General features: G+C 44.7%; 2 protein-coding genes and 1 long non-coding RNA gene across 52 annotated transcripts in view; 1 reads left to right on the forward strand and 2 right to left on the reverse strand.

Annotated features, from left to right (window-relative positions):
* The first annotated feature begins 2,908 nt into the window (after positions 1-2,908).
* On the forward strand, positions 2,909-6,656 carry LOC127926137 (mucin-4-like). 50 transcript variants are annotated; one of them, XM_052511550.1, is made up of 6 exons: positions 2,909-4,847; positions 5,080-5,519; positions 5,560-5,719; positions 5,760-5,919; positions 5,960-6,079; positions 6,520-6,628. In XM_052511550.1, the coding sequence occupies exon 1, from the start codon at positions 2,964-2,966 to the stop codon at positions 4,125-4,127; it is 1,164 nt and encodes a 387-aa protein (XP_052367510.1). In that variant the 5' UTR covers positions 2,909-2,963; the 3' UTR covers positions 4,128-4,847; positions 5,080-5,519; positions 5,560-5,719; positions 5,760-5,919; positions 5,960-6,079; positions 6,520-6,628. The 50 variants fall into 50 exon arrangements, with proteins under 50 accessions (XP_052367510.1, XP_052367514.1, XP_052367523.1 ...); XM_052511554.1 differs by lacking the exon at positions 6,520-6,628 and adding an exon at positions 6,400-6,454; XM_052511563.1 differs by lacking the exon at positions 6,520-6,628 and adding an exon at positions 6,400-6,454 and having other exon boundaries at positions 5,960-5,999.
* Positions 6,497-25,879, reverse strand: part of LOC118375525 (NACHT, LRR and PYD domains-containing protein 3-like) — a 40,477-nt gene continuing 21,094 nt past the window's right edge. The window contains exons 6-19 of the mRNA XM_052511606.1: positions 21,715-21,888; positions 21,462-21,635; positions 21,030-21,203; positions 19,414-19,460; positions 18,330-18,888; positions 13,230-13,273; positions 12,647-12,684; positions 11,444-11,508; positions 11,099-11,313; positions 10,644-10,903; positions 10,343-10,471; positions 10,084-10,216; positions 9,966-9,995; positions 6,497-6,890 (exon numbers count right to left, since the gene is read on the reverse strand). Of these exons, the coding sequence (XP_052367566.1) occupies positions 6,556-6,890; positions 9,966-9,995; positions 10,084-10,216; positions 10,343-10,471; positions 10,644-10,903; positions 11,099-11,313; positions 11,444-11,508; positions 12,647-12,684; positions 13,230-13,273; positions 18,330-18,888; positions 19,414-19,460; positions 21,030-21,203; positions 21,462-21,635; positions 21,715-21,888 (2,377 nt within the window). The 3' untranslated portion in view covers positions 6,497-6,555. The remainder of the gene's footprint in view (positions 6,891-9,965; positions 9,996-10,083; positions 10,217-10,342; positions 10,472-10,643; positions 10,904-11,098; positions 11,314-11,443; positions 11,509-12,646; positions 12,685-13,229; positions 13,274-18,329; positions 18,889-19,413; positions 19,461-21,029; positions 21,204-21,461; positions 21,636-21,714; positions 21,889-25,879) is intronic.
* LOC127926143 (uncharacterized) lies at positions 11,534-12,549 on the reverse strand. Its single transcript, XR_008123475.1, has 3 exons — positions 12,250-12,549; positions 12,084-12,166; positions 11,534-11,834 (listed from the first exon to the last, which is right to left on the reverse strand). It is a non-coding gene; the product is annotated as an uncharacterized LOC127926143 (long non-coding RNA).

Raw genomic sequence — 25,879 nt, forward strand, 5'->3', positions numbered from 1 at the left:
CTCTGCCGCAGCGACAGAACGGAAGACGCACCACTAGTCCAGTCACCAAACGCTGTCTGCCGCGAAGGACGATTTTTAAACCTAAATCCCTTCTTTTTTTGCAACGACAACAGCGTTATTGGGAGGATTTAGGGCAGTGAATCTGGTGTATGCAGCTCACAGAGCGGAGACACTGCATTTTGTCTGCATTTCCATTTCTAGCTGTCCGTCCGTCTATAGCGTCCCCTCGTTTAGCCACTGAGGTGTGCGTGTGTGGTCGTCACTAGTTACCACAGCCACAAAGTCATAATTATGGCTAAACCCGCATATATCTACAATTTATCATCTTAAAATTTGATTTTATAACCTAACCCTAACCTCAACCCTAACCAAAACCACACTGCTAACACTTTTCCTAACCCTGACGTTAAGCCATTCTGGACTTTGTGGCTGTGGTATATTGACACCCCCCCACAGGCTCTGCGATCAGCCCCTCTACCCACGTCATCCTTATACTTATTACAATACTAACGCCTTCAATAATAATAATAATAGTGACGATGGTGACGATAGTGATAATACATTATTATATTAATACATACTACATCATGAATAAACTGTTATTATTCATCACTGATCATATCTTATTGGTGCGGCAGGTAGCCTAGTGGTTAGAACGTTTGACAGGTAACTCAAAAGTTGCTAGAGCGGATCCCCGGGACAGACAAGGTACAAATCTGTCGTTCTAAACAAGGCAGTTAACCCACTGTTCTTAGGCCGTCGTTGTACATAAGAATTTGTTCTTAACTGACTTGCCGAGTTAAATACAGTTGAAATAAATACACTACATCATAAATAAACTGTTATTTGTGTGTTTAATGGTTATTCTATTCTTGTGGGGATGTTAATGTCCCAACAAGGAAATGTGTCCTTCAGGGGACATTTCCCACATCCCCCATGAGGACATTTCCCACATCCCCCATGAGGACATTTCCCACATCCCCCTTGAGGACATTTCCCACATCCCCCTTGAGGACATTTCCCACATCCCCCTTGAGGACATTTCCCACATCCCCCATGAGGACATTTCCCCCATGAGGACATTTCCCACATGAGGACATTTCCCACATCCCCCATGAGGACATTTCCCACATCCCCCATGAGGACATTTCCCACGTCCCCCTTGAGGACATTTCCCACATCCCCCATGAGGACATTTCCCACATCCCCCTTGAGGACATTTCCCACATCCCCCATGAGGACATTTCCCACGTCCCCCTTGAGGACATTTCCCACATCCCCCATGAGGACATTTCCCACATCCCCCTTGAGGACATTTCCCACATGAGGACATTTCCCACATGAGGACATTTCCCACATCCCCCTTGAGGACATTTCCCACATCCCCTTGAGGACATTTCCCACATCCCCTTGTGGACATTTCCCACATCCCCCATGAGGACATTTCCCACATCCCCTTGAGGACATTTCCCACATCCCCCTTGAGGACATTTCCCACATCCCCCTTGAGGACATTTCCCACATCCCCCTTGAGGACATTTCCCACATCCCCTTGAGGACATTTCCCACATCCCCTTGAGGACATTTCCCACGTCCCCCATGAGGACATTTCCCACATCCCCCATGAGGACATTTCTTACATCCCCCATGAGGACATTTCCCACGTCCCCCTTGAGGACATTTCCCACATCCCCCATGAGGACATTTCCCACATCCCCTTGAGGACATTTCCCACATCCCCCTTGAGGACATTTCCCACATCCCCCTTGAGGACATTTCCCACATCCCCCTTGAGGACATTTCCCACATCCCCCATGAGGACATTTCCCACATCCCCCTTGAGGACATTTCCCACATCCCCCATGAGGACATTTCCCACATCCCCCATGAGGACATTTCCCACATCCCCCTTGAGGACAAATGCTGTTTTAAATGAAAGGGTTAGGTTTAGAGTTAAGTTTAGGGTAAGAGGTTTAGAGTTAACTTTAGGGTAAGAGGTTAGGTTTAGAGTTAACTTTAGGGTAAGAGGTTTAGAGTTAAGTTTAGGGAAAGAGGTTAGGTTTAGAGTTAACTTTAGGGTAAGAGGTTTAGAGTTAAGTTTAGGGAAAGAGGTTAGGTTCAGAGTTAAGTTTAGGGTAATATGTTAGGTTTAGAGTTAAGTTTACAATTAGGGTAAGAGGTTAGGTTTAGAGTTAAGTTTAGGGTAAGATGTTAGGTTCAGAGTTAGGTTTAGGGTAAGAGGTTTAGAGTTAAGTTTAGGGTAAGAGGTTAGGTTTAGAGTTAAGTTTAGGGTAAGAGGTTAGGTTTAGAGTTAAGTTTAGGGTAAGAGGTTAGGTTCAGAGTTAAGTTCACAATTAGGGTAAGAGGATAAGTTCAGAGTTAGGTTTACAATTGTGGTTATGGGTAAATGGTTCAAATCTGTCGTTCTGCCCCTTAAAAAAAGCAGTTAACCCACTGTTCTTAGGCCGTCATTGTAAATAAGAATGTGTTCTTAACTGACCTGACCCAGTTAAATAAAGGTTCATTTAAAAATGTTAATTAAAATGGGTTGAGGTTAAGGTAAGGGTTAGAAAAGATAGGATTTTGAATGGAAAATCGATGTTCGGTCACCACGAGGCTAGAAGATCAAAACGTGTGTGTGTGTGTGTGTGTGTGTGTGTGTGTGTGTGTGTGTGTGTGTGTGTGTGTGTGTGTGTGTGTGTGTGTGTGTGTGTGTGTGTGTGTGTGTGTGTGTGTGTGTGTGTGTGTGTGTGTGTGTGTGTGTGTGTGTGTGTGTGTGTGTGTGTGTGTGTGTGTGTGTGTGTGTGTGTGTGTGTGTGTGTGTGTGTGTGGTAACTGGGTTGACAATGCAGTCTGATCACTATAGTTAGATTTTATTTTATTTGACTATTTAAAATACATCCACATGTTTCACCAGGCAACAGATGTATCCCATAATGACAGAGGATAAATAGTCAAAGTCAATGACTTGTTTCCATGGTGGTCCTCTATTGGTTGGCCACGGTGGTCCTCTATTGGTTGGCCATGGTGTTCCTCTATTGGTTGGCCATGGTGTTCCTCTATTGGTTGGCCACGGTGGTCCTCTATTGGTTGGCCATGGTGTTCCTCTATTGGTTGGCCATGGTGTTCCTCTATTGGTTGGCCATGGTAGTCCTCTATTGGTTGGCCATGGTGGTCATCTATTGGTTGGCCATGGTGGTCCTCTATTGGTTGGCCATGGTAGTCCTCTATTGGTTGGCCATGGTAGTGTTCTATTTGTTGGCCATGGTGGTCCTCTATTGGTTGGCCATGGTAGTGTTCTATTGGTTGGCCATGGTAGTCCTCTATTGGTTGGCCATGGTGTTCCTCTATTGGTTGGCCACGGTGGTCCTCTATTGGTTGGCCATGGTGTTCCTCTATTGGTTGGCCATGGTGTTCCTCTATTGGTTGGCCATGGTAGTCCTCTATTGGTTGGCCATGGTGGTCATCTATTGGTTGGCCATGGTGGTCCTCTATTGGTTGGCCATGGTAGTCCTCTATTGGTTGGCCATGGTAGTGTTCTATTTGTTGGCCATGGTGGTCCTCTATTGGTTGGCCATGGTAGTGTTCTATTGGTTGGCCATGGTAGTCCTCTATTGGTTGGCCATGGTGTTCCTCTATTGGTTGGCCACGGTGGTCCTCTATTGGTTGGCCATGGTGTTCCTCTATTGGTTGGCCATGGTGTTCCTCTATTGGTTGGCCATGGTAGTCCTCTATTGGTTGGCCATGGTGGTCATCTATTGGTTGGCCATGGTGGTCCTCTATTGGTTGGCCATGGTAGTCCTCTATTGGTTGGCCATGGTAGTGTTCTATTTGTTGGCCATGGTGGTCCTCTATTGGTTGGCCATGGTAGTGTTCTTTTGGTTGGCCATGGTAGTCCTCTATTGGTTGGCCATCGTGGTCCTCTATTGGTTGGCCATGGTAGTCCTCTACTGGTTGGCCATTGTGGTCCTCTATTGGTTGGCCACGATAGTCCTCTATTGGTTGGCCATGGTAGTCCTCTATTGGTTGGCCACGGTAGTCCTCTATTGGTTGGCCATTGTGGTCCTCTATTGGTTGGCCACGGTAGTCCTCTACTGCTATTAACCCAACCACCCAACTATATGTGATGAAGTGAAAAGCCCCCCCCCCCCCACCAGCTAATATAGAACATGAACTGTGGTCAGAGAAGGAGGAGTGGTTTGTTTTAAAGGTACAGGATTGTTTTATTTATTCAACCCCATCTGAACATATTATATTGTTTAGCATTCCCAGAAGCATTTGGTGCACATACAGTTAGGTATTATATCTCAGACCGACTTACTAATGCCAGATAGCTTAAAACAATGTAAGAAAAACCTCAATGTAAATAATATATAATAATAATAATATAATAATATAAATTGCACTAGAATGATACATTTATGGATTTTCATTAAGGTATTGTTTTCACTTCATTCAACCCGCCTACCAGACACCCGCCCTTCATCCACACAGTATTTCATGACCCTAAACACACAGATTTAACCGTGGGGACTGCAGATGAAACCCACACATCACTAGTTGGTACCGCAACACTGTTACTATCTATTAGGATGGTACCCCAACACTGTTACTATCCATTAGGTTGATACCCCAACACTGTTACTATCCATTAGGATGGTACCCCAACACTGTTACTATCCATTAGGATGGTACCCCAACACTGTTACTATCCATTCTACCATTAGGTTGATACCCCAACACTGTTACTATCCATTCTACCATTAGGTTGATACCCCAACACTGTTACTATCCATTCTACCATTAGGTTGATACCCCAACACTGTTACTATCCATTCTACCATTAGGTTGGTACCCCAACACTGTTACTATCCATTCTACCATCAGGTTGGTACCCCAACACTGTTACTACCCATTCTACCATTAGGTTGGTACCCCAACACTGTTACTGTCCATTCTACCATTAGGTTGATACCCCAACACTGTTACTATCCATTCTACCATTAAGTTGATACCCCAACACTGTTACTATCCATTAGGTTGGTACCCCAACACTGTTACTATCCATTCTACCATTAGGTTGATACCCCAACACTGTTACTATCCATTCTACCATTAGGTTGGTACCCCAACACTGTTACTATCCATTCTACCATCAGGTTGGTACCCCAACACTGTTACTACCCATTCTACCATTAGGTTGGTACCCCAACACTGTTACTGTCCATTCTACCATTAGGTTGGTACCCCAACACTGTTACTATCCATTCTACCATTAGGTTGGTACCCCAACACTGTTACTATCCATTCTACCATTAGGTTGGTACCCCAACACTGTTACTATCCATTCTACCAATAGGTTGGTACCCCAACACTGTTACTATCCATTCTACCATTAGGTTGGTACCCCAACACTGTTACTATCCATTCTACCATTAGGTTGGTACCAGAACACTGTTACTATCCATTCTACCATTAGGTTGGTACCCCAACACTGTTACTATCCATTCTACCATTAGGTTAGTACCAGAACACTGTTACTATCCATTCTACCATTAGGTTGGTACCCCAACACTGTTACTATCCATTCTACCATTAGGTTGGTACCCCAACACTGTTACTATCCATTCTACCATTAGGTTGGTACCCCAACACTGTTACTATCCATTCTACCATTAGGTTGGTACCAGAACACTGTTACTATCCATTCTACCATTAGGTTGGTACCAGAACACGGTTACAATCCATTCTACCATTAGGTTGGTACCCCAACACTGTTACTATCCATTCTACCATTAGGTTGGTACCCCAACACTGTTACTATCCATTCTACCATTAGGTTGGTACCAGAACACTGTTACTATCCATTCTACCATTAGGTTGGTACCCCAACACTGTTACTATCCATTCTACCATTAGGTTAGTACCAGAACACTGTTACTATCCATTCTACCATTAGGTTGGTACCCCAACACTGTTACTATCCATTCTACCATTAGGTTGGTACCCCAACACTGTTACTATCCATTCTACCATTAGGTTGGTACCCCAACACTGTTACTATCCATTCTACCATTAGGTTGGTACCAGAACACTGTTACTATCCATTCTACCATTAGGTTGGTACCAGAACACTGTTACAATCCATTCTACCATTAGGTTGGTACCCCAACACTGTTACTATCCATTCTACCATTAGGTCGGTACCTCAACACTGTTACTATCCATTCTACCATTAGGTTGGTACCCCAACACTGTTACTATCCATTCTACCATTAGGTTCGTACCCCAACACTGTTACTATCCATTCTACCATTAGGTCGGTACCCCAACACTGTTACTATCCATTCTACCATTAGGTTCGTACCCCAACACTGTTACTGTCCATTCTACCATTAGATTGGTACCCCAACACTGTTACTATCCATTCTACCATTAGATTGGTACCAGAACACTGTTACAATCCATTCTACCATTAGGTTGGTACCCCAACACTGTTAGTATCCATTCTACCATTAGGTTGGTACCCCAACACTGTTACTATCCATTCTACCATTAGGTTGGTACCCCAACACTGTTAATCTGAAGCATTGACCAAAGATAGGGGTCAATCTCCCCAAGAATGTTGATCATCCTGGAACACGACTCAGTTCCTTTTCTCAACACCATGTCGATGATGTCACGTGCCTTCTCTGCCCTCTCAGCGATCACCTTCACTGACTCCATTTCCTCCTGGTTGATGACTGTGTGTTGCAGGAGTCCGTCCAGCAGTTCATTCAGGACGGGCCTTGACACTCGTTTCACAAACTCTGTCCGTACAGAACGCAGCTGCAGTTTTGTAGAACCAGTCAGACTGATCTCAGCCGGACCTCCTGCCCCCAACACAGCACCTAAGAGAGTCAGGTTACAGAATAATTACATTTGTACATTTACATTTCAGTCATTTAGAAGCAGACTCCTAAAATAAAAGTATCGAGAAAACAACAACCTGAACATACCACATATTCACATTTAGGGACGGTTTCACAGACATAAAAAACAGACTGGGGCATTCAGAACCAGGCTAATCTACATCAAGTCCTGGAGGAGATGTCATTGGGTCCTTCAGAACCAGGCTAATCTACATCAAGTCCTGGAGGAGATGCCATTGGGGCATTCAGAACCAGGCTGATCTACATCAAGTCCTGGAGGAGATGTCATTGGGTCATTCAGAACCAGGCTAATCTACATCAAGTCCTGGAGGAGATGCCATTGGGGCATTCAGAACCAGGCTGATCTACATCAAGTCCTGGAGGAGATGTCATTGGGACATTCAGAACCAGGCTAATTTACATCAAGTCCTGGAGGAGATGTCATTGGGGCATTCAGAACCAGGCTGATCTACATCAAGTCCTGGAGGAGATGTCATTGGGTCCTTCAGAACCAGGCTAATCTACATCAAGTCCTGGAGGAGATGTCATTGGGTCATTCAGAACCAGGCTGATCTACATCAAGTCCTGGAGGAGATGTCATTGGGTCCTTCAGAACCAGGCTAATCTACATCAAGTCCTGGAGGAGATGTCATTGGGGCATTCAGAACCAGGCTAATCTACATCAAGTCCTGGAGGAGATGTCATTGGGGCATTCAGAACCAGGCTAATCTACATCAAGTCCTGGAGGAGATGTCATTGGGGCATTCAGAACCAGGCTAATCTACATCAAGTCCTGGAGGAGATGTCATTGGGGCATTCAGAACCAGGCTAATCTACATCAAGTCCTGGAGGAGATGTCATTGGGGCATTCAGAACCAGGCTAATCCACATCAAGTCCTGGAGGAGATGTCATTGGGGCATTCAGAACCAGGCTAATCTACATCAAGTCCTGGAGGAGATGTCATTGGGGCATTCAGAACCAGGCTAATCTACATCAAGTCCTGGAGGAGATGTCATTGGGGCATTCAGAACCAGGCTAATCTACATCAAGTCCTGGAGGAGATGTCATTGGGGCATTCAGAACCAGGCTAATCCACATCAAGTCCTGGAGGAGATGTCATTGGGGCATTCAGAACCAGGCTAATCTACATCAAGTCCTGGAGGAGATGTCATTGGGGCATTCAGAACCAGGCTAATCTACATCAAGTCCTGGAGGAGATGTCATTGGGGCATTCAGAACCAGGCTAATCTACATCAAGTCCTGGAGGAGATGTCATTGGGGCATTCAGAACCAGGCTAATCCACATCAAGTCCTGGAGGAGATGTCATTGGGGCATTCAGAACCAGGCTAATCCACATCAAGTCCTGGAGGAGATGTCATTGGGGCATTCAGAACCAGGCTAATCTACATCAAGTCCTGGAGGAGATGTCATTGGGGCATTCAGAACCAGGCTAATCTACATCAAGTCCTGGAGGAGATCGCATTGTTCTTGATGACAATATTTTATAATCTGGACTAGTCCAGGTCCTACAGTAAACCCTGTTGACTGGCCCTCAAGTCATTGGTTTGTACATTGCATTCGGAAAATAGGACTTGTTCCACATTTTGTTACGTTACAGCCTTTTTCTAAAATCAATCTATACACAACATCCCATCATGACAAAGCAAAAACAGGCTTTTGCTAATTTTTACACATTTACTAAAAGATGCTCGAAATCGAGCTGATGGATCTTGTTTCCATTGATCATCCTTGAGATGTTTCTACAACTTAATTGGAATGAACCTGTGGTAAATTCAATTGATTGGAATGCACACACCTTTCTATATAAAGTCCCACAGTTGACAGTGCATGTCAGAGTAAAAACCAAGCTATGAGGTCGAAGGAATTTGTCTGTAGAGCTCTGAAAAAAAGAACATCTCGAGGCCCAGATCTGAAGAAGGGTACCAAAAAAAATCTGCAGCATTGAAGATCCCCAAGAACACAGCCATCATTCTTAAATGGAAGAAGTTTGAAACCAACAAGACTCTTCCAAGAGCTGGCCCGCCCGGCCAAACTGAGCAGTCTGGACAGAAGGGCCTTGGTCAAGAAGGTGATCAAGAACCCAATGGTCACTCTGACAGAGCTCCAGAGTTCCTCTGTGGAGATGAGAGAGCCTTCCATAAGGACAACCATCTCTGCAGCACTCCACCAATCAGGCCTTTATGTCAGAGTCGCCAGACGGAAGCCACTCCTCAGTAAAAGACACATGACAGCCTGCTTGGAGATTGACAAAAGGCATGATAAGACTCTCAGACCAGGAACAAGATTCTCTGGGTATGATGAAACTCAGATTGAACTCTTTGGCCTGAATGCCAAGCTTCACATCTGGAAGAAACCTGTCACCATCCCTACAGTGAAGCATGCTACTGTGGGGATGTTTTCAGTGACAGCGACTGGGGGACAAGTTAGGATCAAGGGAAAGATGAACGGAGTAAAGAACAGAGAGCTCCTTGATGAAAACCTACTCCTGTTGGAAGGTTCACCTTCCAACAGGACAACATCCCTAAGCACACAGTCAGGAAAATACAGGAGTGACTTGGGGACAAGTCTCTGAATGTCCATGAGAGGCCCGGACTTGAACCCGATCTAACATCTCTGGAGAGACCTTAAAATAGCTGTGCAGCAACACTCCCCATCCAACCTGACAGAGCTTGAAAGGATATGCAGAGAAGAATGGGAGAAACTCTGTGCTGAGTAAAGGTTCTGAATACTTATGTAAATGTGATATCTGTTTTTGCTTTGTCATTCTGGGGTATGTTGATGTCATTATGGGGTATTGTGATGTCATTATGGGGTATTGTGATGTCATTATGGGGTATTGTGATGTCATTATGGGGTATTGTGATGTCATTATGGGGTATTGTGATGTCATTATGGGGTATTGTGTGTAGATTGATGAGGAAAGAAAACAATTGAATCCATTTTAGAACAAGACTGTAACATAAGAAAAAGTGGCAAAAGTCAAGGGGTCTGAATACTTTCCGAATGCTCTGTAACTCTCATGGTTACTTACTTGTTGATCGGGGGTCAGTGACGCATTCATCTGAAAGATAAACAAAATTAGCTTATATCACTCTAAACAGCATCTGGTACTAAAGTACAAAGTTATGATTGACATAGGCTCCTCCTACCTGTTGGTACTATTTCTTTCCACGCTGTCGTCTCATCATCACCAAATAATTCCATCGCAATGTCAATCCCTGTCATTTTCACAACCGCCCTGAAAAAGCTTGGTGTGGTGTCTCTATGTATGAGATGAATCCTCTGGAGGGAGAGAGAGATAGAGAGAGAGAGAGAGAGAGAGAGAGAGAGAGAGCGAGAGAGAGAGATCAATGCATAGAAATGTGACTTAAATGTCAGATTCACGTTCTTAGTCTACTAAAACTGTACCGGTGGATTGATGGAGGTAGAACAGGGAATGTTCAATCTGAAGGAACTCTTCAGTTTGAAGGACCGCTCTGGTCTTGTGTTGGGAAACCTTTTAGATCCTTGAAACTTTATTTCCTGTTGTTCCACAGCCTGCGAAACGAGGCACGGAATACCCAGCCAGTCAATGTATAGTCTTACTCAAACATTATTCAGAAAACAAAAAAAGAAAAACAACAACACACTTATCTTCATGTAATGAGTGTCAACATAAACTGCACCAGGGGTGCAGTTTAAGGTCATCTCTATAATAATGGTACCTCACCTGTATTTGGCCGGGGTTACTGGGGAACAGGTACAGGCGTGGAATTAATGTTTCCCTTTTCACTGTCAGATAGAGCATCAGCTCACAGTGGACATCTACGTTCCATGAAAGGATATAGCTCAGTATAACAGAGATAGCTGAGAACTTGGGATGGAGAATCTTAGCATGGAATCTGGTGACCTCACGCACTTCCTCTAAAGACACTCCATGTTCCTCTACATGAAGAATCTTCATCTCATTCCTCAGGGAAGGGTTGGTCCCTGAACAACACAATAAAAAAGAGACAGAAAGACAAATATTGTATTATTCATCCAACTAAAACACAAAGAATATGCAGTACCAGATCACAGTAAACTCAAACTCCCAGAACAGTTAATTCATTAACAGTTAATTCATTAAGTGAAACTCAGTTACATGGAAATGTCTTTCTGAACACTAAATCTATATGGTTTTACCTAAACAGAAACAGTGTGGCAGATGAACTTCCTCCAGTTCACCGAACTCCATAGTGATGTCCAGCAATGGACCACCTTGTGTGTACTGCATGTCTTTCAGAAGTTGACTGTAGGGTCCCCAGTTCCTGAAGTGATACTTCAGAATGACATCTCTCTCACACAGCCAGCGGAGCCCAGACACTGTGCACTCATAACTCCCTTTGGGTGTCCTGTGTCTGAGGGCAACAACAAGATATGGTAGAGGGTCAATGGTCAAATGGAGAGGTCGGATTAGAAGACTATTCCCAAAGGTAATGGGGAAATACACTAGCAAGTGGAATGAAATGTTAGAAGTAGTTATTTTACCTGAACATTGTCACTCCCTGGACAGTGGAAGTCAAGGGTTCAATCTGAAGCCAGTGTGTGGAGTCCTGAACAAGGACAAGCATGTCAGTAATACATATGGGGCCTGTTTCCTGGACACAGATTGAGTCTAGTGCTGGACTAAAAAGCATGCTCAATGGAAGTTTCAATAGAAAGTTCTTTAAGGTCCAGGACTAGACTTAATGTGTCCGGGAAACTGGCCCATTACCAAAGTAACTCATCAAATATATTTATTCAATGTTACATGGAATGCTGGTGATTTATCAATTTAACTGTCTAAAGACAAAATATGACAACAGCTAAAGTCCTGCATGCCTACAAGCAGAACACAGGACTGTCTATATCCCAGTATGAATGGTTGGTCAGTACACACCTGGCTATGAGACTGTGTTTATATTACTAAAGCAGAACACAGGACTGTCTATATACCAGTGTGAATGGTTGGTCACTACACACCTGGCTTTGAGACTGTGTTTATATTACTAAAGCAGAACACAGGACTGTCTATATCCCAGTATGAATGGTTGGTCAGTACACACCTGGCTATGAGACTGTGTTAATATTACTAAAGCAGAACACAGGACTGTCTATATACCAGTGTGAATGGTTGGTCAGTACACACCTGGCTTTGAGACTGTGTTTATATTAATAAAGCAGAACACAGGACTGTCTATATCCCAGTATGAATGGTTGGTCAGTACACACCTGGCTATGAGACTGTGTTTATATTACTAAAGCAGAACACAGGACTGTCTATATACCAGTGTGAATGGTTGGTCACTACACACCTGGCTTTGAGACTGTGTTTATATTACTAAAGCAGAACACAGGACTGTCTATATCCCAGTATGAATGGTTGGTCACTACACACCTGGCTATGAGACTGTGTTTATATTACTAAAGCAGAACACAGGACTGTCTGTATCCCAGTATGAATGGTTGGTCAGTACACACCTGGCTATGAGACTGTGTTTATATTACTAAAGCAGAACACAGGACTGTCTATATCCCAGTATGAATGGTTGGTCACTACACACCTGGCTATGAGACTGTGTTTATATTACTAAAGCAGAACACAGGACTGTCTGTATCCCAGTATGAATGGTTGGTCAGTACACACCTGGCTTTGAGACTGTGCCTGACTCCTGCAGGTATGTAAAAGTAAGAATTGACATTATGACTTACCTCAACATGGTCACAAGTCTTACAGCTCTGAGGAATCCCTGAAGTCAAAAGTAGTTGTTATTTAAAATGGACAATCTCATGTAATAATGAATTAATAATTATTAAATAGACTTGTAATAAAAATTAAAATAACTCATATAATATCATAATATATAATGTTTTGTAGATGTTGGGGTCTGATTTCTGGTAGATTCTAGGATGAGACCTTAAAGGTAGAGTCAGCTTAATGATGTTGTACGAGCAGCACCACAGATACTGTAATGAGCAAGATGCCCGACTTCTCTCTCACACAGTCGCACACAGTATCTGCCCATGTGCACGGGTTCTCTTCACTCTCGTTCAGAGTGTTAGTCATGGGACCAAAACACCAGAGAAGTTTAGCCTTGCTCTTCAACGTTCTTAGTTGTTGTAGAAATTGACCCACTATGCTGTTAACTTTGTGCATCTACGTCATATCGCTGACTCTACCTTTAAGTTTGTTTTGACCAAATAGATTGTGATTGTGTTCCTTGCCTGGGACTAAACTATAATGAATGTTTTTTTAGCATATTTTGATTTGAAAAACAATTATCAGTTAACTCACATGTCTCAGGTCCAGGCTTGATCCAACACTCTCCACCATGGTCGCTGGTGATGGACAAGCAGGAGGACAGTGATTAAACTAAATATAACTTATAAAGGCTTGATATAGCATACATACATACAGTCTAACTGTCTATAGGTCCAACAGAAACAGAACACATCCAACAGAACACAATAAAACACACACTACTACTACTAATCTAACTGTCTGTAGGTCCAACAGAACACAACTAAAACTGTCAGGTCCACAGAACACTACTACTAATCTAACTGTCTGTAGGTCCAACAGAACCCATTAAAACACACCTCTACTACTAATCTAACTGTCTGTAGGTCCAACAGAACACATTAAAACACACCACTACTACTAATCTAACTGTCTTTAGGTCCAACAGAACACAACACACCACTACTACTAATATAACTACTACTAATCTAACTGTCTTTAGGTCCAACAGAACACAACACACCACTACTACTACTAATCTAACTGTCTGTAGGTCCAACAGAACCCATTAAAACACACCTCTACTACTAATCTAACTGTCTTTAGGTCCAACAGAACCCATTAAAACACACCACTACTACTAATCTAACTGTCTGTAGGTCCAACAGAACACATTAAAACACACCACTACTACTAATATAACTACTACTAATCTAAGCCCATAGAAACACATTGAAGAACACATACATAGAAGACAGTCAAATAAATAAATCATAAGACAAGGTTTTGAAGTGTCTTTCCTACATGTAGGAGATATAAGAAAGCTTTGGCAATATGTTTTACACATAGTGATTAACCCCTTTTTGGGGGTTTAGTGACAACACTACCTTCAAATGAAAATCTACCCTTTCCATTGTGGGGTCAGATGAGTTTTGTAGCCAAACCGGTTCTGACGCTACAAACAGAAGCACGTCGACAGTTCCGACTTCAGATGAGTCCCCTGACAAAACACCTTTCACCGTGAATGAGGTGGATTGAAACTGGCGGATGTGTCACACCCTGATCAAATCAAATCAAATCAAATGTATTTATATAGCCCTTCGTACATCAGCTGATATCTCAAAGTGCTGTACAGAAACCCAGCCTAAAACCCCCAAACAGCAAGCAATGCAGGTGTAGAAGCACGATCTGTTTCTCCAGTCCTTGTGATTGTCTCCACACCTCTCCAGGTGTCGCCCATCTTCCCCATTATCCCCTGTGTGTTTATACCTGTGTTCTCTGTTTGTCTGTTGCCAGTTCGACTTGTTTGTCAAATTAACCAGCGTTTTTGTTCTCAGCTCCTGCTTTTCCCAGTCTCTCTTTTTCTCGCCCTTCTGGTTTTGACCCTTGCCGGTCCTGACTCTTAGACCACCTGCCTGACCACTCTGCCTGCCCCTGAGCCTGCCTGCCGACCTGTACCTTTGTCCCACCTCTGGATTGTTGACCTCTGCCTACCTTGACCCTGAGCCTGCCTGCCGTTTGGTACTGTTGCCCCACCTCTGGTTTACTGACCCCTGCCTGCTTTGAGCTGTTTATCGCCTGCCCCTGTTGAAGTATTAAACTATTGTCAATTCAATGTGTCTGCATCTGGGTCTTACCCTGATTCCTGATAATACGACCTGGCCATGACTGACCCAGCCAGTTGCACAACGCTATCTCCACCCAGTAAGCCATCATCGATAGGCACGAGGAATTGCTAGGTCGCAGTAGGTAGGATAGAATACCTGTATGTCTCTAGTAATGCATTGTACTCCGAGGGGGGTCCAAACGTTGGCTGAATGCCATGACCTGCTGGGGCAATTCCACGGGTTGTCTGGGAGGCAGCCTCAGCAACTCAGCTGCTAGCAGCGCCGTCTGATCGGTCACTCCACCTTCTCGGGAGCCCCGCTTACCTCCTACAGAACATTTCAATGGAGAGCCGAGCACCTGCCGGGCATTCCTAGCTCAGTGTGCCCTCGTCTTCGAACTTCAGCCTTCCTCCTTCCACTCGGATCACTCTAAGATAGCCTACCTTATCACGCTGATGTCCGGGAGAGCTCTCACCTGGGATACTGCCATGTAGGAACAACAGCCGGCCAAATGCGCTAGTCTGGAGGGGTTCGTGGGAGACGTGAGGAAGGTTTTTTGATGCCCCGTTCTCCGGGCGAGAGGCCCCCCGGAAACTAATCCAGCTTTGGCAGGACTCCCGCACGTTGGAGGCACTGAGGCACTGAGGCACTGTTTGATATGTTTCTGCACGATGTCTCGAAGGAGGTCAAGGACGAGCTTACAGCCCGGGAGTTACCTATGGAGCTCAATTGCCTCCTCACTTTGACCATCTGAATCGATGGGGGATTATGGAACAACGGAGGAAATTGAATTTCGCTCGCGAACCCAGGGATCCCACCTTGCTTCAGAGTCATCCCGTAAGCTCCCGATGGTCTCGTTGCTGAGAGAACCTGAGGCTTCTCGACCCGACGGGTCGCCGAGAGCTTTTTGGATGCTACCCTGGCGTCCGAGCTGGACATCCCCACTCAGTCGCTCTCAGCACCTCTCCATTCCGATGGACGTTAGAGCGCTGAACGGGCGCTCTATAGGCCGAGTCACTCACAACACCACTCCCATCAAACTACGTGTGTCAGGGAACCACAGCGAAGCTCAAGTCCTCCCTGATTCCAGAGGTATTGGGATTCTCCTGTCTCCAGCGACACAATCCCCTTATTAACTGGTGTGCTGGTGCCATCATGGGCTGGAGCCCGTTCTGCTACGCCCATTACCTGAAATCAGCACAACCTGCCCCAGGATGTCTTCCTCGGGTCTCTGAAGGTGCACCTGGACCTCTCCGCCATTCCTGCAGAGTACCATGACCTCTGGGAGGTGTTCAGCAAGGCCTGGGCCACTTCACTCCAGCCACACCGACCTTATGACTGCGGGATTGACCTTCTCTCTAGCACGACTCCGCCCCGGGGATGACTGTACTCTGTCTGGACCAGGGACCAAGGCGATGGAGAGCTACATTGAGCTACATTGGGACTCTCTTGCTTCAGGATTCATCCGTCCTTCGTGCATTGACTACCGGGGTCTCAACGACATAACAGTGAAGAACCACTACCCGCTACCCACTACCACTCTCCTCGGCCTTCGAGCTGCTCCAGGGGGTCACCGTGCTCTCCAAGCTGGATCTACAGAACACCTACCAGCTGGTGCGGATATGGGAAGGGGACGAGTGGAAGAACGCCTTCAACACGACCAGCGGTCACTATGAGTATCTGGTCATGCCATTTGGCCTTACCAACGCCCCTGCTGTGTTCCAGGCTCTGGTCAATGATGTTCTCTGCGACATGTTGAACCTGTTCGTCGATTTCTACCAAGATGACATCTTCATCTTCTCCCGTTCCACTCAAGAACCCTTTCCACCCACGGTTACGACCCCAGAGCCCGAGACGATCCTTCCCACCTCGTGCCTGGTGACGGCACTCATCTGGGGTATAGGGAAACAAGTCCGGGAGGCATCGGTCCCAGCCGAACCTTGGGGAGCCCTGATAACCAGATGTTTGTGGCTTACGCTGTCCGCAATGCGGTCCTGGAGGGGGCCTGCCACCCGGGATCCCATCGGACCCTGGCCTTCATGCGACAATGGTTTTGGTGGCCTACGATGGTTCCAGATGTCGCCGTGCTTGTCTCCACCTGCACGGTCTGTGCTCAGAATAAGACTCCTTGGCTCCGGCTGGTCTTCTGCAACCACTGCCTGTCCCTCACCGTGCCTGGTCCCACATATCCCTGGATTTCATAACGGGTCTCCCCACCGTCTGAGGGAAACACGGCTATCATGACCAGCTGGTTGACTTCATTCCTCTCCCAAAACTATCCTGGTCCAAGGAGACGGCTCAGCTCATGGAGCAGCACGTCTTCCGGATCCATGGACCTCCCGTGGACATGGTCTCCGACCAGGGTCCTCAGTTCGCATCCCAGTTCTGGAAGGGCGTTCTGCACCCTCATTGGGTCGTAGGCCAGATTGTCCTCCTCCCCTAGTCCAATGGACAGTCGGAGCGAGCCAAACAGGATCTTGAGACTACTCTGCGCTGTGTGGTCTCCGCTAGCAGGAGGAAGAGATCAGCGTACCTTCTGCCCAGATGTTTGTCCGCCGCTGTCGCCGTACCTGGAGGAGAGCCCGGTCGGCCCTCCTCAAGACCACCTCCAGGTATCGACGACAAGCGGATCACCATCGGACCCCGGCTCCCCGGTATCGTCTTGGGCAGAAGGTATGGCTATCCATCCAGGATCTGCCACTCCGGGTGGAATCCCACAAACTCTCCCGCAAGACGAAGATTATAAGCACTTCTGCTGTTCTTCTTCTGTTGCCCTGTACCCTTTGTATACATTCCACCTTTCATGTGTTCAGACTCAAACCAATGTCTCACAGACCTTTGTCTCTGGTGTTTCCAGGCCCACCCCTCTACCGGCTTACACAGTGAGGCATCTCCTGAAGATTCGACCTTGGGGCAGGGGGTTGCAGTACCAGGTTGACTGGGAGGGTTATGGCCCAGAGGAGAGGTGCTGGGTCCCTGCCAGGGACATCCCGGACCTAGGCCTCATCGCAGATTTTCAACGCTGGCACCACGGTCAACCAGGTATGCGCCCCTAGAGGGGAGGTACTGTCACACCATGATCTGTTTCACCTGTCCTTGTGATTTGCTCAACCCCCCTCCAGGTGTCGCCCATCTTCCCTATTAACCCCTGTGTATTTATACCTGTGTTCTCTGTTTGTCCGTTGCCAGTTCGTCTTGTTTGTCAAGTCAGCCGCGGTTTTGCTCTCAGCTCCTGCTTTTCCCAGTCTCTCTTTTCTCGCCCTTCTGGTTTTGACCCTTGCCTGTCCTGGCTCTTAGCCAGCATGCCTGACCACTCTAGCTGCCCCTGACCCTGAGCCTGCCTGCCGACCTGTACCTTTGCCCCACCTCTGGTTTACTGACCCCTGCCTGCCTCGACCTGTCTATTGCCTGCCCCTGTTGGAATATTAAACCATTGTCAAATCAATGTGTCTGAATCTGCGTCTTACCTTGATTCCTGGTAGGATGATTGATGAGAATTTTGTTATTATGTTACCTAGAATGATTGTTACCTAGATCGATGACTCACCTTTGATTGTGTCGATCGTCTATCTGGCACAGAGTGACTGAGGAGGAGGAAACCTCAAACCCAAACCCAGGATAGAGGGGTTCAGTGAATCTGGTGTGTTCTGTGTAAAGGTGTGTCAGTGTACCAGAGGAGGACACACTATAGAAGGACAAAGTACCAGCTGACCAGTCCAGATACACTCCAACTCTGTTAGGAACAGGATCAGAGATGGATCTTCTGACACTGACTCCAGGATGGTAAAAGTCATAACCGCTATCAGAGCAGAATAAACACCAGGACTTCCTATTGAGTCCAATCCAACTGTCATCCTCATCTCCCTTCCTCTTCATTCCTTTGTACACCACACCGATGTAAATCTGGTCACCGTCCATCTCCACCTCCCAGTAATAACGACCTCCAGATAAGCCTTCTCTGCAGAGAACTTGGAAAAGACAATCAAATCTGTCTGGATGGTCTTCATAATGTTGCTTCTCCAACACCCATGTCACCTTCCTGTTCTCCTCAGACAGTATCAGGTGTGGGTTTACTGTATTTGGGTCCAGGGTGAGATGACAGGCATCTGTAGATAAAAGGAGAGTTATATCAAACCACATCTTCATATAAAATGTTACAGTGCAAGTATAGATTAGTTACTATAGTTCTGAATATACAGTTAATTAACAAGAACAAGTATTGATTAGTTACTATAGTTCTGAATATACAGTTAATTAACAAGAAGAAGTATTGATTAGTTACTATAGTTCTGAATATACAGTTAATTAACAAGAACAAGTATTGATTAGTTACTATAGTTCTGAATATACAGTTAATTAACAAGAATAAGTATTGATTAGTTACTATAGTTCTGAATATACAGTTAATTAACAAGAACAAGTATTGATTAGTTACTATAGTTCTGAATATACAGTTAATTAACAAGAAGAAGTATTGATTAGTTACCATAGTTCTGAATATACAGTTAATTAACAAGAACAAGTATTGATTAGTTACTATAGTTCTGAATATACAGTTAATTAACAAGACCAAATATTGATTAGTTACTATAGTTCTGAATATGCAGTTAATTAGGTTTGAAGAGACGTACATTTCCTCAGCCCTGATTTCAGCCTGCACTCTCCGCCATGATCCACACTGTAGGAGAAACAGGTTGTTGACTGACAAAGACCTAATAAAGCAGTTAACATTTAAACCATATTGTTGTGTTCTGGTGCACTATCCCAGTTCATTACTACCCTACCTACTGCATACAGAACAGAGTACAGTTCATTACTAGAGACATACAGGTATTCTATCCTACCTACTGCATACAGAACAGAGTACAGTTCATTACTAGAGACATACAGGTATTCTATCCTACCTACTGCATAGAGAACAGAGTACAGTTCATTACTAGAGACATACAGGTATTCTATCCTACCTACTGCATGCAGAACAGAGTACAGTTCATTACTAGAGACATACAGGTATTCTATCCTACCTACTGCATAGAGAACAGAGTACAGTTCATTACTAGAGACATACAGGTATTCTATCCTACCTACTGCATACAGAACAGAGTACAGTTCATTACTAGAGACATACAGGTATTCTATCCTACCTACTGCATACAGAACAGAGTACAGTTCATTACTAGAGACATACAGGTATTCTATCCTACCTACTGGATACAGAACAGAGTACAGTTCATTACTAGAGACATACAGGTATTCTATCCTACCTACTGCATACAGAACAGAGTACAGTTCATTACTAGAGACATACAGGTATTCTATCCTACCTACTGCATACAGAACAGAGTACAGTTCATTACTAGAGACATACAGGTATTCTATCCTACCTACTGCGTACAGAACAGAGTACAGTTCATTACTAGAGACATACAGGTATTCTATCCTACCTACTGCATACAGAACAGAGTACAATTCCAACAGGATATCAGAGATGCAGAGGAAGAGTATTCATGTGGTGATGATGTATGCTGTGTTGGAGTGCTCAGCCTGCGGAGTAAACTTCCCCTTAATTCTACCATCATGTCCTCATGTTACTGAACCTACTCCACTACATACAGTGGCAAGAAAAAGTATGTGAACCCTTTGGAATTACCTGGAATTCTGCATGAATTGGTAATCAAATTTAAACAACAATAGACAAACACAGTCTGCTTATACTAATAACACACAAACAATTCTACGTTTTCATGGAACACGCCATTGTCACGATGTGGCCCTTCTGGGGTGTATATCGTGGCTCCCCTCTCACTCTCTCTACCACATCAGGTGGGATCTTAGGTCTTCTGAGATCTATTTTGTTCAATGCTTCTTGTGAATAGCAAACTCAAATTTTGTGAGTTTTTTTTTTTATAGGGCAACGTAGCTCTAACCAACATCTCCAATCTCGTCTCATTGATTGGACTCCAGGTTAGCTGACTCCTGACTCCAATTAGCTTTTGGAGAAGTCATTAGCCTAGGGGGATCACGTACTTTTTCCTATCTACACTGTGAATGGTTAAATTCTGTATTCAATATAGACAATACAAATACAATAGTTTGTTATTAGTTTAAACTGTGTTTGTCTGTTGTTGTGACTTTTATGACCAACTGATGCAGAAATCCAGGTAATTCCAAAGGGCTCACATCATTGGTATTGCACCTGTATGACACAACTGCTGCTCACACTATTAGAAAATCTATTCTGACTTACTTCAGCTTCATCAGTTTATATGTGGGATCCACCAGAGCAGCTGAAAGCAGTCCCCCTGCAGAGTCTCCTGAGTGATTGTAGCTCAGGTCCAGCTCTTTCAGGTGGGAGGGGTTTGACCTCAGAGCTGAAGACAGAGCAGTACAGCCCTCCTCTGTGACCAGACAGCCAGACAGCCTACAGAGAGACACAACAGATGTCTAGGTTGGTGTGCTGGTGTCAATCATCTTGTAGGACACCCATCCATTTGTCCATGACACAAACATTGTGATGAAATATTAGATTTTCAGAGTATTTATTTCACTAAGCTCAGTACCGACCTGACTGAAGCAGCTGTACTTACCCCAGTGTGTGTTTACAGTCCTGATCCTCCAGTCCAGCAGACAGCAGTGTAACTCAGCTCAGTACCAACCTGACTGAAACAGCTGTACTTACCCCAGTGTGTGTAGTTTATAGTCTGGATCCTTCAGTCCAGCAGACAGCAGTGTAACTCCTGAGTCCTGCAGGTCATTGTCTCTCAGCTCCAGTTGTTTCAGTTGTGAGTTGGGTGAACTCAGGACTGAGGCCAGATCTGAACAGCAACCCTCTGTCAGACCACACTGACCTAGACTAGATGGGAGTAGAGAACATGATTAACACACGTATAAAACATCCACATAATAACTCATACTGAAGATATTTAACTCACACTAGTGTCTGTATGTTGCAGAGTGGACTGGTTAGTCCATCACAGAGCAGCTCCACTCCTCTGTCTCCCAGGTCATTGTAGCTGAGGTCCAGTTCTCTCAGGGGGGAGTTTGGTGTCTGCAGAGCTGAGGCCAGAGTCTCACAGGATTCATATGTGAGGTTACAGCCGGCTAGTCTGGAGAGAGGAGATATAGTGATACACTGTTTCTAACACAGTCTGGACAGTCTGCAGGCAGAATGACAGCAAATTACATTGAACCAAAAAATATAAACTCAACATGCAACCACTTCAAAGATTGAACTGAGGTACAGTTCATTAGGAAATCAACTAATTGAAATGAATTCATTAGGCCCTAATCTATGAATTTCACATGACTGGGAATACAGATATGATTCAGAAAACCAGTCAGTATCTGGTGTGGATCAGAAAACCAGTCAGTATCTGGTGTGGATCAGAAAACCAGTCAGTATCTGGTGTGGATCAGAAAACCAGTCAGTATCTGGTGTGGATCAGAAAACCAGTCAGTATCTGGTGTGGATCAGAAAACCAGTCAGTATCTGGTGTGGATCAGAAAACCAGTCAGTATCTGGTGTAGATCAGAAAACCAGTCAGTATCTGGTGTGGATCAGAAAACCAGTCAGTATCTGGTGTGGATCATAAAACCAGTCAGTATCTGGTGTGGATCATAAAACCAGTCAGTATCTGGTGTGGATCAGAAAACCAGTCAGTATCTGGTGTGGATCAGAAAACCAGTCAGTATCTGGTGTGGATCAGAAAACCAGTCAGTATCTGGTGTGGATCAGAAAACCAGTCAGTATCTGGTGTGGATCATAAAACCAGTCAGTATCTGGTGTGGATCAGAAAACCAGTCAGTATCTGGTGTGGATCAGAAAACCAGTCAGTATCTGGTGTGGATCAGAAAACCAGTCAGTATCTGGTGTGGATCAGAAAACCAGTCAGTATCTGGTGTGGATCAGAAAACCAGTCAGTATCTGGTGTGGATCATAAAACCAGTCAGTATCTGGTGTGGATCATAAAACCAGTCAGTATCTGGTGTGGATCAGAAAACCAGTCAGTATCTGGTGTGGATCAGAAAACCAGTCAGTATCTGGTGTGGATCAGAAAACCAGTCAGTATCTGGTGTGGATCAGAAAACCAGTCAGTATCTGGCATGGATCAGAAAACCAGTCAGTATCTGGTGTGGATCAGAAAACCAGTCAGTATCTGGTGTGGATCATAAAACCAGTCAGTATCTGGTGTGGATCATAAAACCAGTCAGTATCTGGTGTGGATCATAAAACCAGTCAGTATCTGGTGTGGATCAGAAAACCAGTCAGTATCTGGTGTGGATCAGAAAACCAGTCAGTATCTGGTGTGGATCAGAAAACCAGTCAGTATCTGGTGTGGATCAGAAAACCAGTCAGTATCTGGTGTGGATCAGAAAACCAGTCAGTATCTGGTGTGGATCAGAAAACCAGTCAGTATCTGGTGTGGATCAGAGACCCAGTCAGTATCTGGTGTGGATCAGAGACCCAGTCAGTATCTGGTGTGACCACCATTTGCCTCATGCAGCGCAACACATCTCCTTTCGTATAGAGTTGATCAGGCTGTTTATTGTGGCCTGTGGAATGTTCTCCCACTCCTCTTCAATGGCTGTGCGAAGTTGCTGGATATCGGCGGGCTCTGGAACACGCTGTCGTACACTTTCGATCCAGAGCATCCCAAACGTGCTCAATGGGTGACATGTCTGGTGAGTATGCAGGACATGAGAGAACTGGGAAATGTTTTAGCTTCCAGGAATGGTGTACAGATCCAATGTGCATTATCATGCTGAAACATGAGTTGATGGCGGCAGATGAATGGCACGACAATGGGCCTCAGGATCTCGTCACGGTATCTCTGTGCTTTTTCAAATTGCCATCGATAAAATGCAATTGTGTTCATTGTCCGTAGCTTATTCCTGTCCATACCATAACCCTCCTGCCGCCATGGGGCACTCGGTTCACAAAGTTGACATCAGCAAACCTAAAAATGAAGTTGGATGCGGCTCATGGTAGAGAAATAAACATTGAGTTCTCTGGAAACAGCTCTGGTGGACATTCTTGTAGTCACCATGCCAATTTCATCTGCTCCCTCAAAAGTGTCATGTCTGCAACAGTAGGGACATGAGAAATTCATGTTCAAGTTATCAAATGCTCTGAAGAAAACAATTATCTGAAAACGAATCAATCAATCAGTCTATCTTCGCTGGACCTTGTTCACAATGTATCCAATTGACTTCGCTAGTCCTGTGTTCACAATGTATCAAATTGACTTCGCTAGTCCTGTGTTCACAATGTATCCAATTGACTTCGCTAGTCCTGTGTTCACAATGTATCCAATTGACTTCGCTGGACCTGTGTTCACAATGTATCCAATTGACTTCGCTAGTCCTGTGTTCACAATGTATCCAATTGACTTCGCTAGTCCTGTGTTCACAATGTATCCAATTGACTTCGCTGGACCTGTGTTCACAATGTATCCAATTGACTTCGCTAGTCCTGCGTTCACAATGTATCCAATTGACTTCGCTAGTCCTGTGTTCACAATGTATCCAATTGACTTCGCTGGACCTGTGTTCACAATGTATCCAATTGACTTCGCTAGTCCTGCGTTCACAATGTATCCAATTGACTTCGCTGGACCTGTGTTCACAATGTATCCAATTGACTTCGCTGGACCTGTGTTCACAATGTATCCAATTGACTTCGCTAGTCCTGTGTTCACAATGTATCCAATTGACTTCGCTAGTCCTGCGTTCACAATGTATCCAATTGACTTCGCTAGTCCTGTGTTCACAATGTATCCAATTGACTTCGCTGGACCTGTGTTCACAATGTATCCAATTGACTTCGCTAGTCCTGTGTTCACAATGTATCCAATTGACTTCGCTAGTCCTGTGTTCACAATGTATCCAATTGACTTCGCTAGTCCTGCGTTCACAATGTATCCAATTGACTTCGCTGGACCTGTGTTCACAATGTATCCAATTGACTTCGCTGGACCTGTGTTCACAATGTATCCAATTGACTTCGCTAGTCCTGTGTTCACAATGTATCCAATTGACTTCGCTAGTCCTGTGTTCACAATGTATCCAATTGACTTCGCTAGTCCTGTGTTCACAATGTATCCAATTGACTTCGCTAGTCCTGTGTTCACAATGTATCCAATTGACTTCGCTGGACCTGTGTTCACAATGTATCCAATTGACTTCGCTAGTCCTGTGTTCACAATGTATCCAATTGACTTCGCTAGTCCTGTGTTCACAATGTATCCAATTGACTTCGCTAGTCCTGTGTTCACAATGTATCCAATTGACTTCGCTAGTCCTGTGTTCACAATGTATCCAATTGACTTCGCTGGACCTGTGTTCACAATGTATCCAATTGACTTCGCTAGTCCTGCGTTCACAATGTATCCAATTGACTTGCTGGACCTGTGTTCACAATGTATCCAATTGACTTCGCTGGACCTTGTTCACAATGTATCCAATTGACTTCGCTAGTCCTGTGTTCACAATGTATCCAATTGACTTCGCTAGTCCTGTGTTCACAATGTATCCAATTGACTTCGCTAGTCCTGTGTTCACAATGTATCCAATTGACTTCGCTAGTCCTGTGTTCACAATGTATCCAATTGACTTCGCTGGACCTGTGTTCACAATGTATCCAATTGACTTCGCTGGACCTGTGTTCACAATGTATCCAATTGACTTGCTGGACCTGTGTTCACAATGTATCAAATTGACTTCGCTGGACCTTGTTCACAATGTATCCAATTGACTTCGCTAGTCCTGCGTTCACAATGTATCCAATTGACTTGCTGGACCTGTGTTCACAATGTATCCAATTGACTTCGCTAGTCCTGTGTTCACAATGTATCCAATTGACTTCGCTAGTCCTGCGTTCACAATGTATCCAATTGACTTGCTGGACCTGTGTTCACAATGTATCCAATTGACTTCGCTGGACCTTGTTCACAATGTATCCAATTGACTTCGCTAGTCCTGTGTTCACAATGTATCCAATTGACTTCGCTAGTCCTGTGTTCACAATGTATCCAATTGACTTCGCTGGACCTGTGTTCACAATGTATCCAATTGACTTCGCTGGACCTGTGTTCACAA

Source organism: Oncorhynchus keta, unplaced genomic scaffold (assembly GCF_023373465.1).
Source record: "Oncorhynchus keta strain PuntledgeMale-10-30-2019 unplaced genomic scaffold, Oket_V2 Un_contig_6966_pilon_pilon, whole genome shotgun sequence".
Taxonomy (NCBI): Eukaryota; Metazoa; Chordata; class Actinopteri; order Salmoniformes; family Salmonidae; genus Oncorhynchus; species Oncorhynchus keta.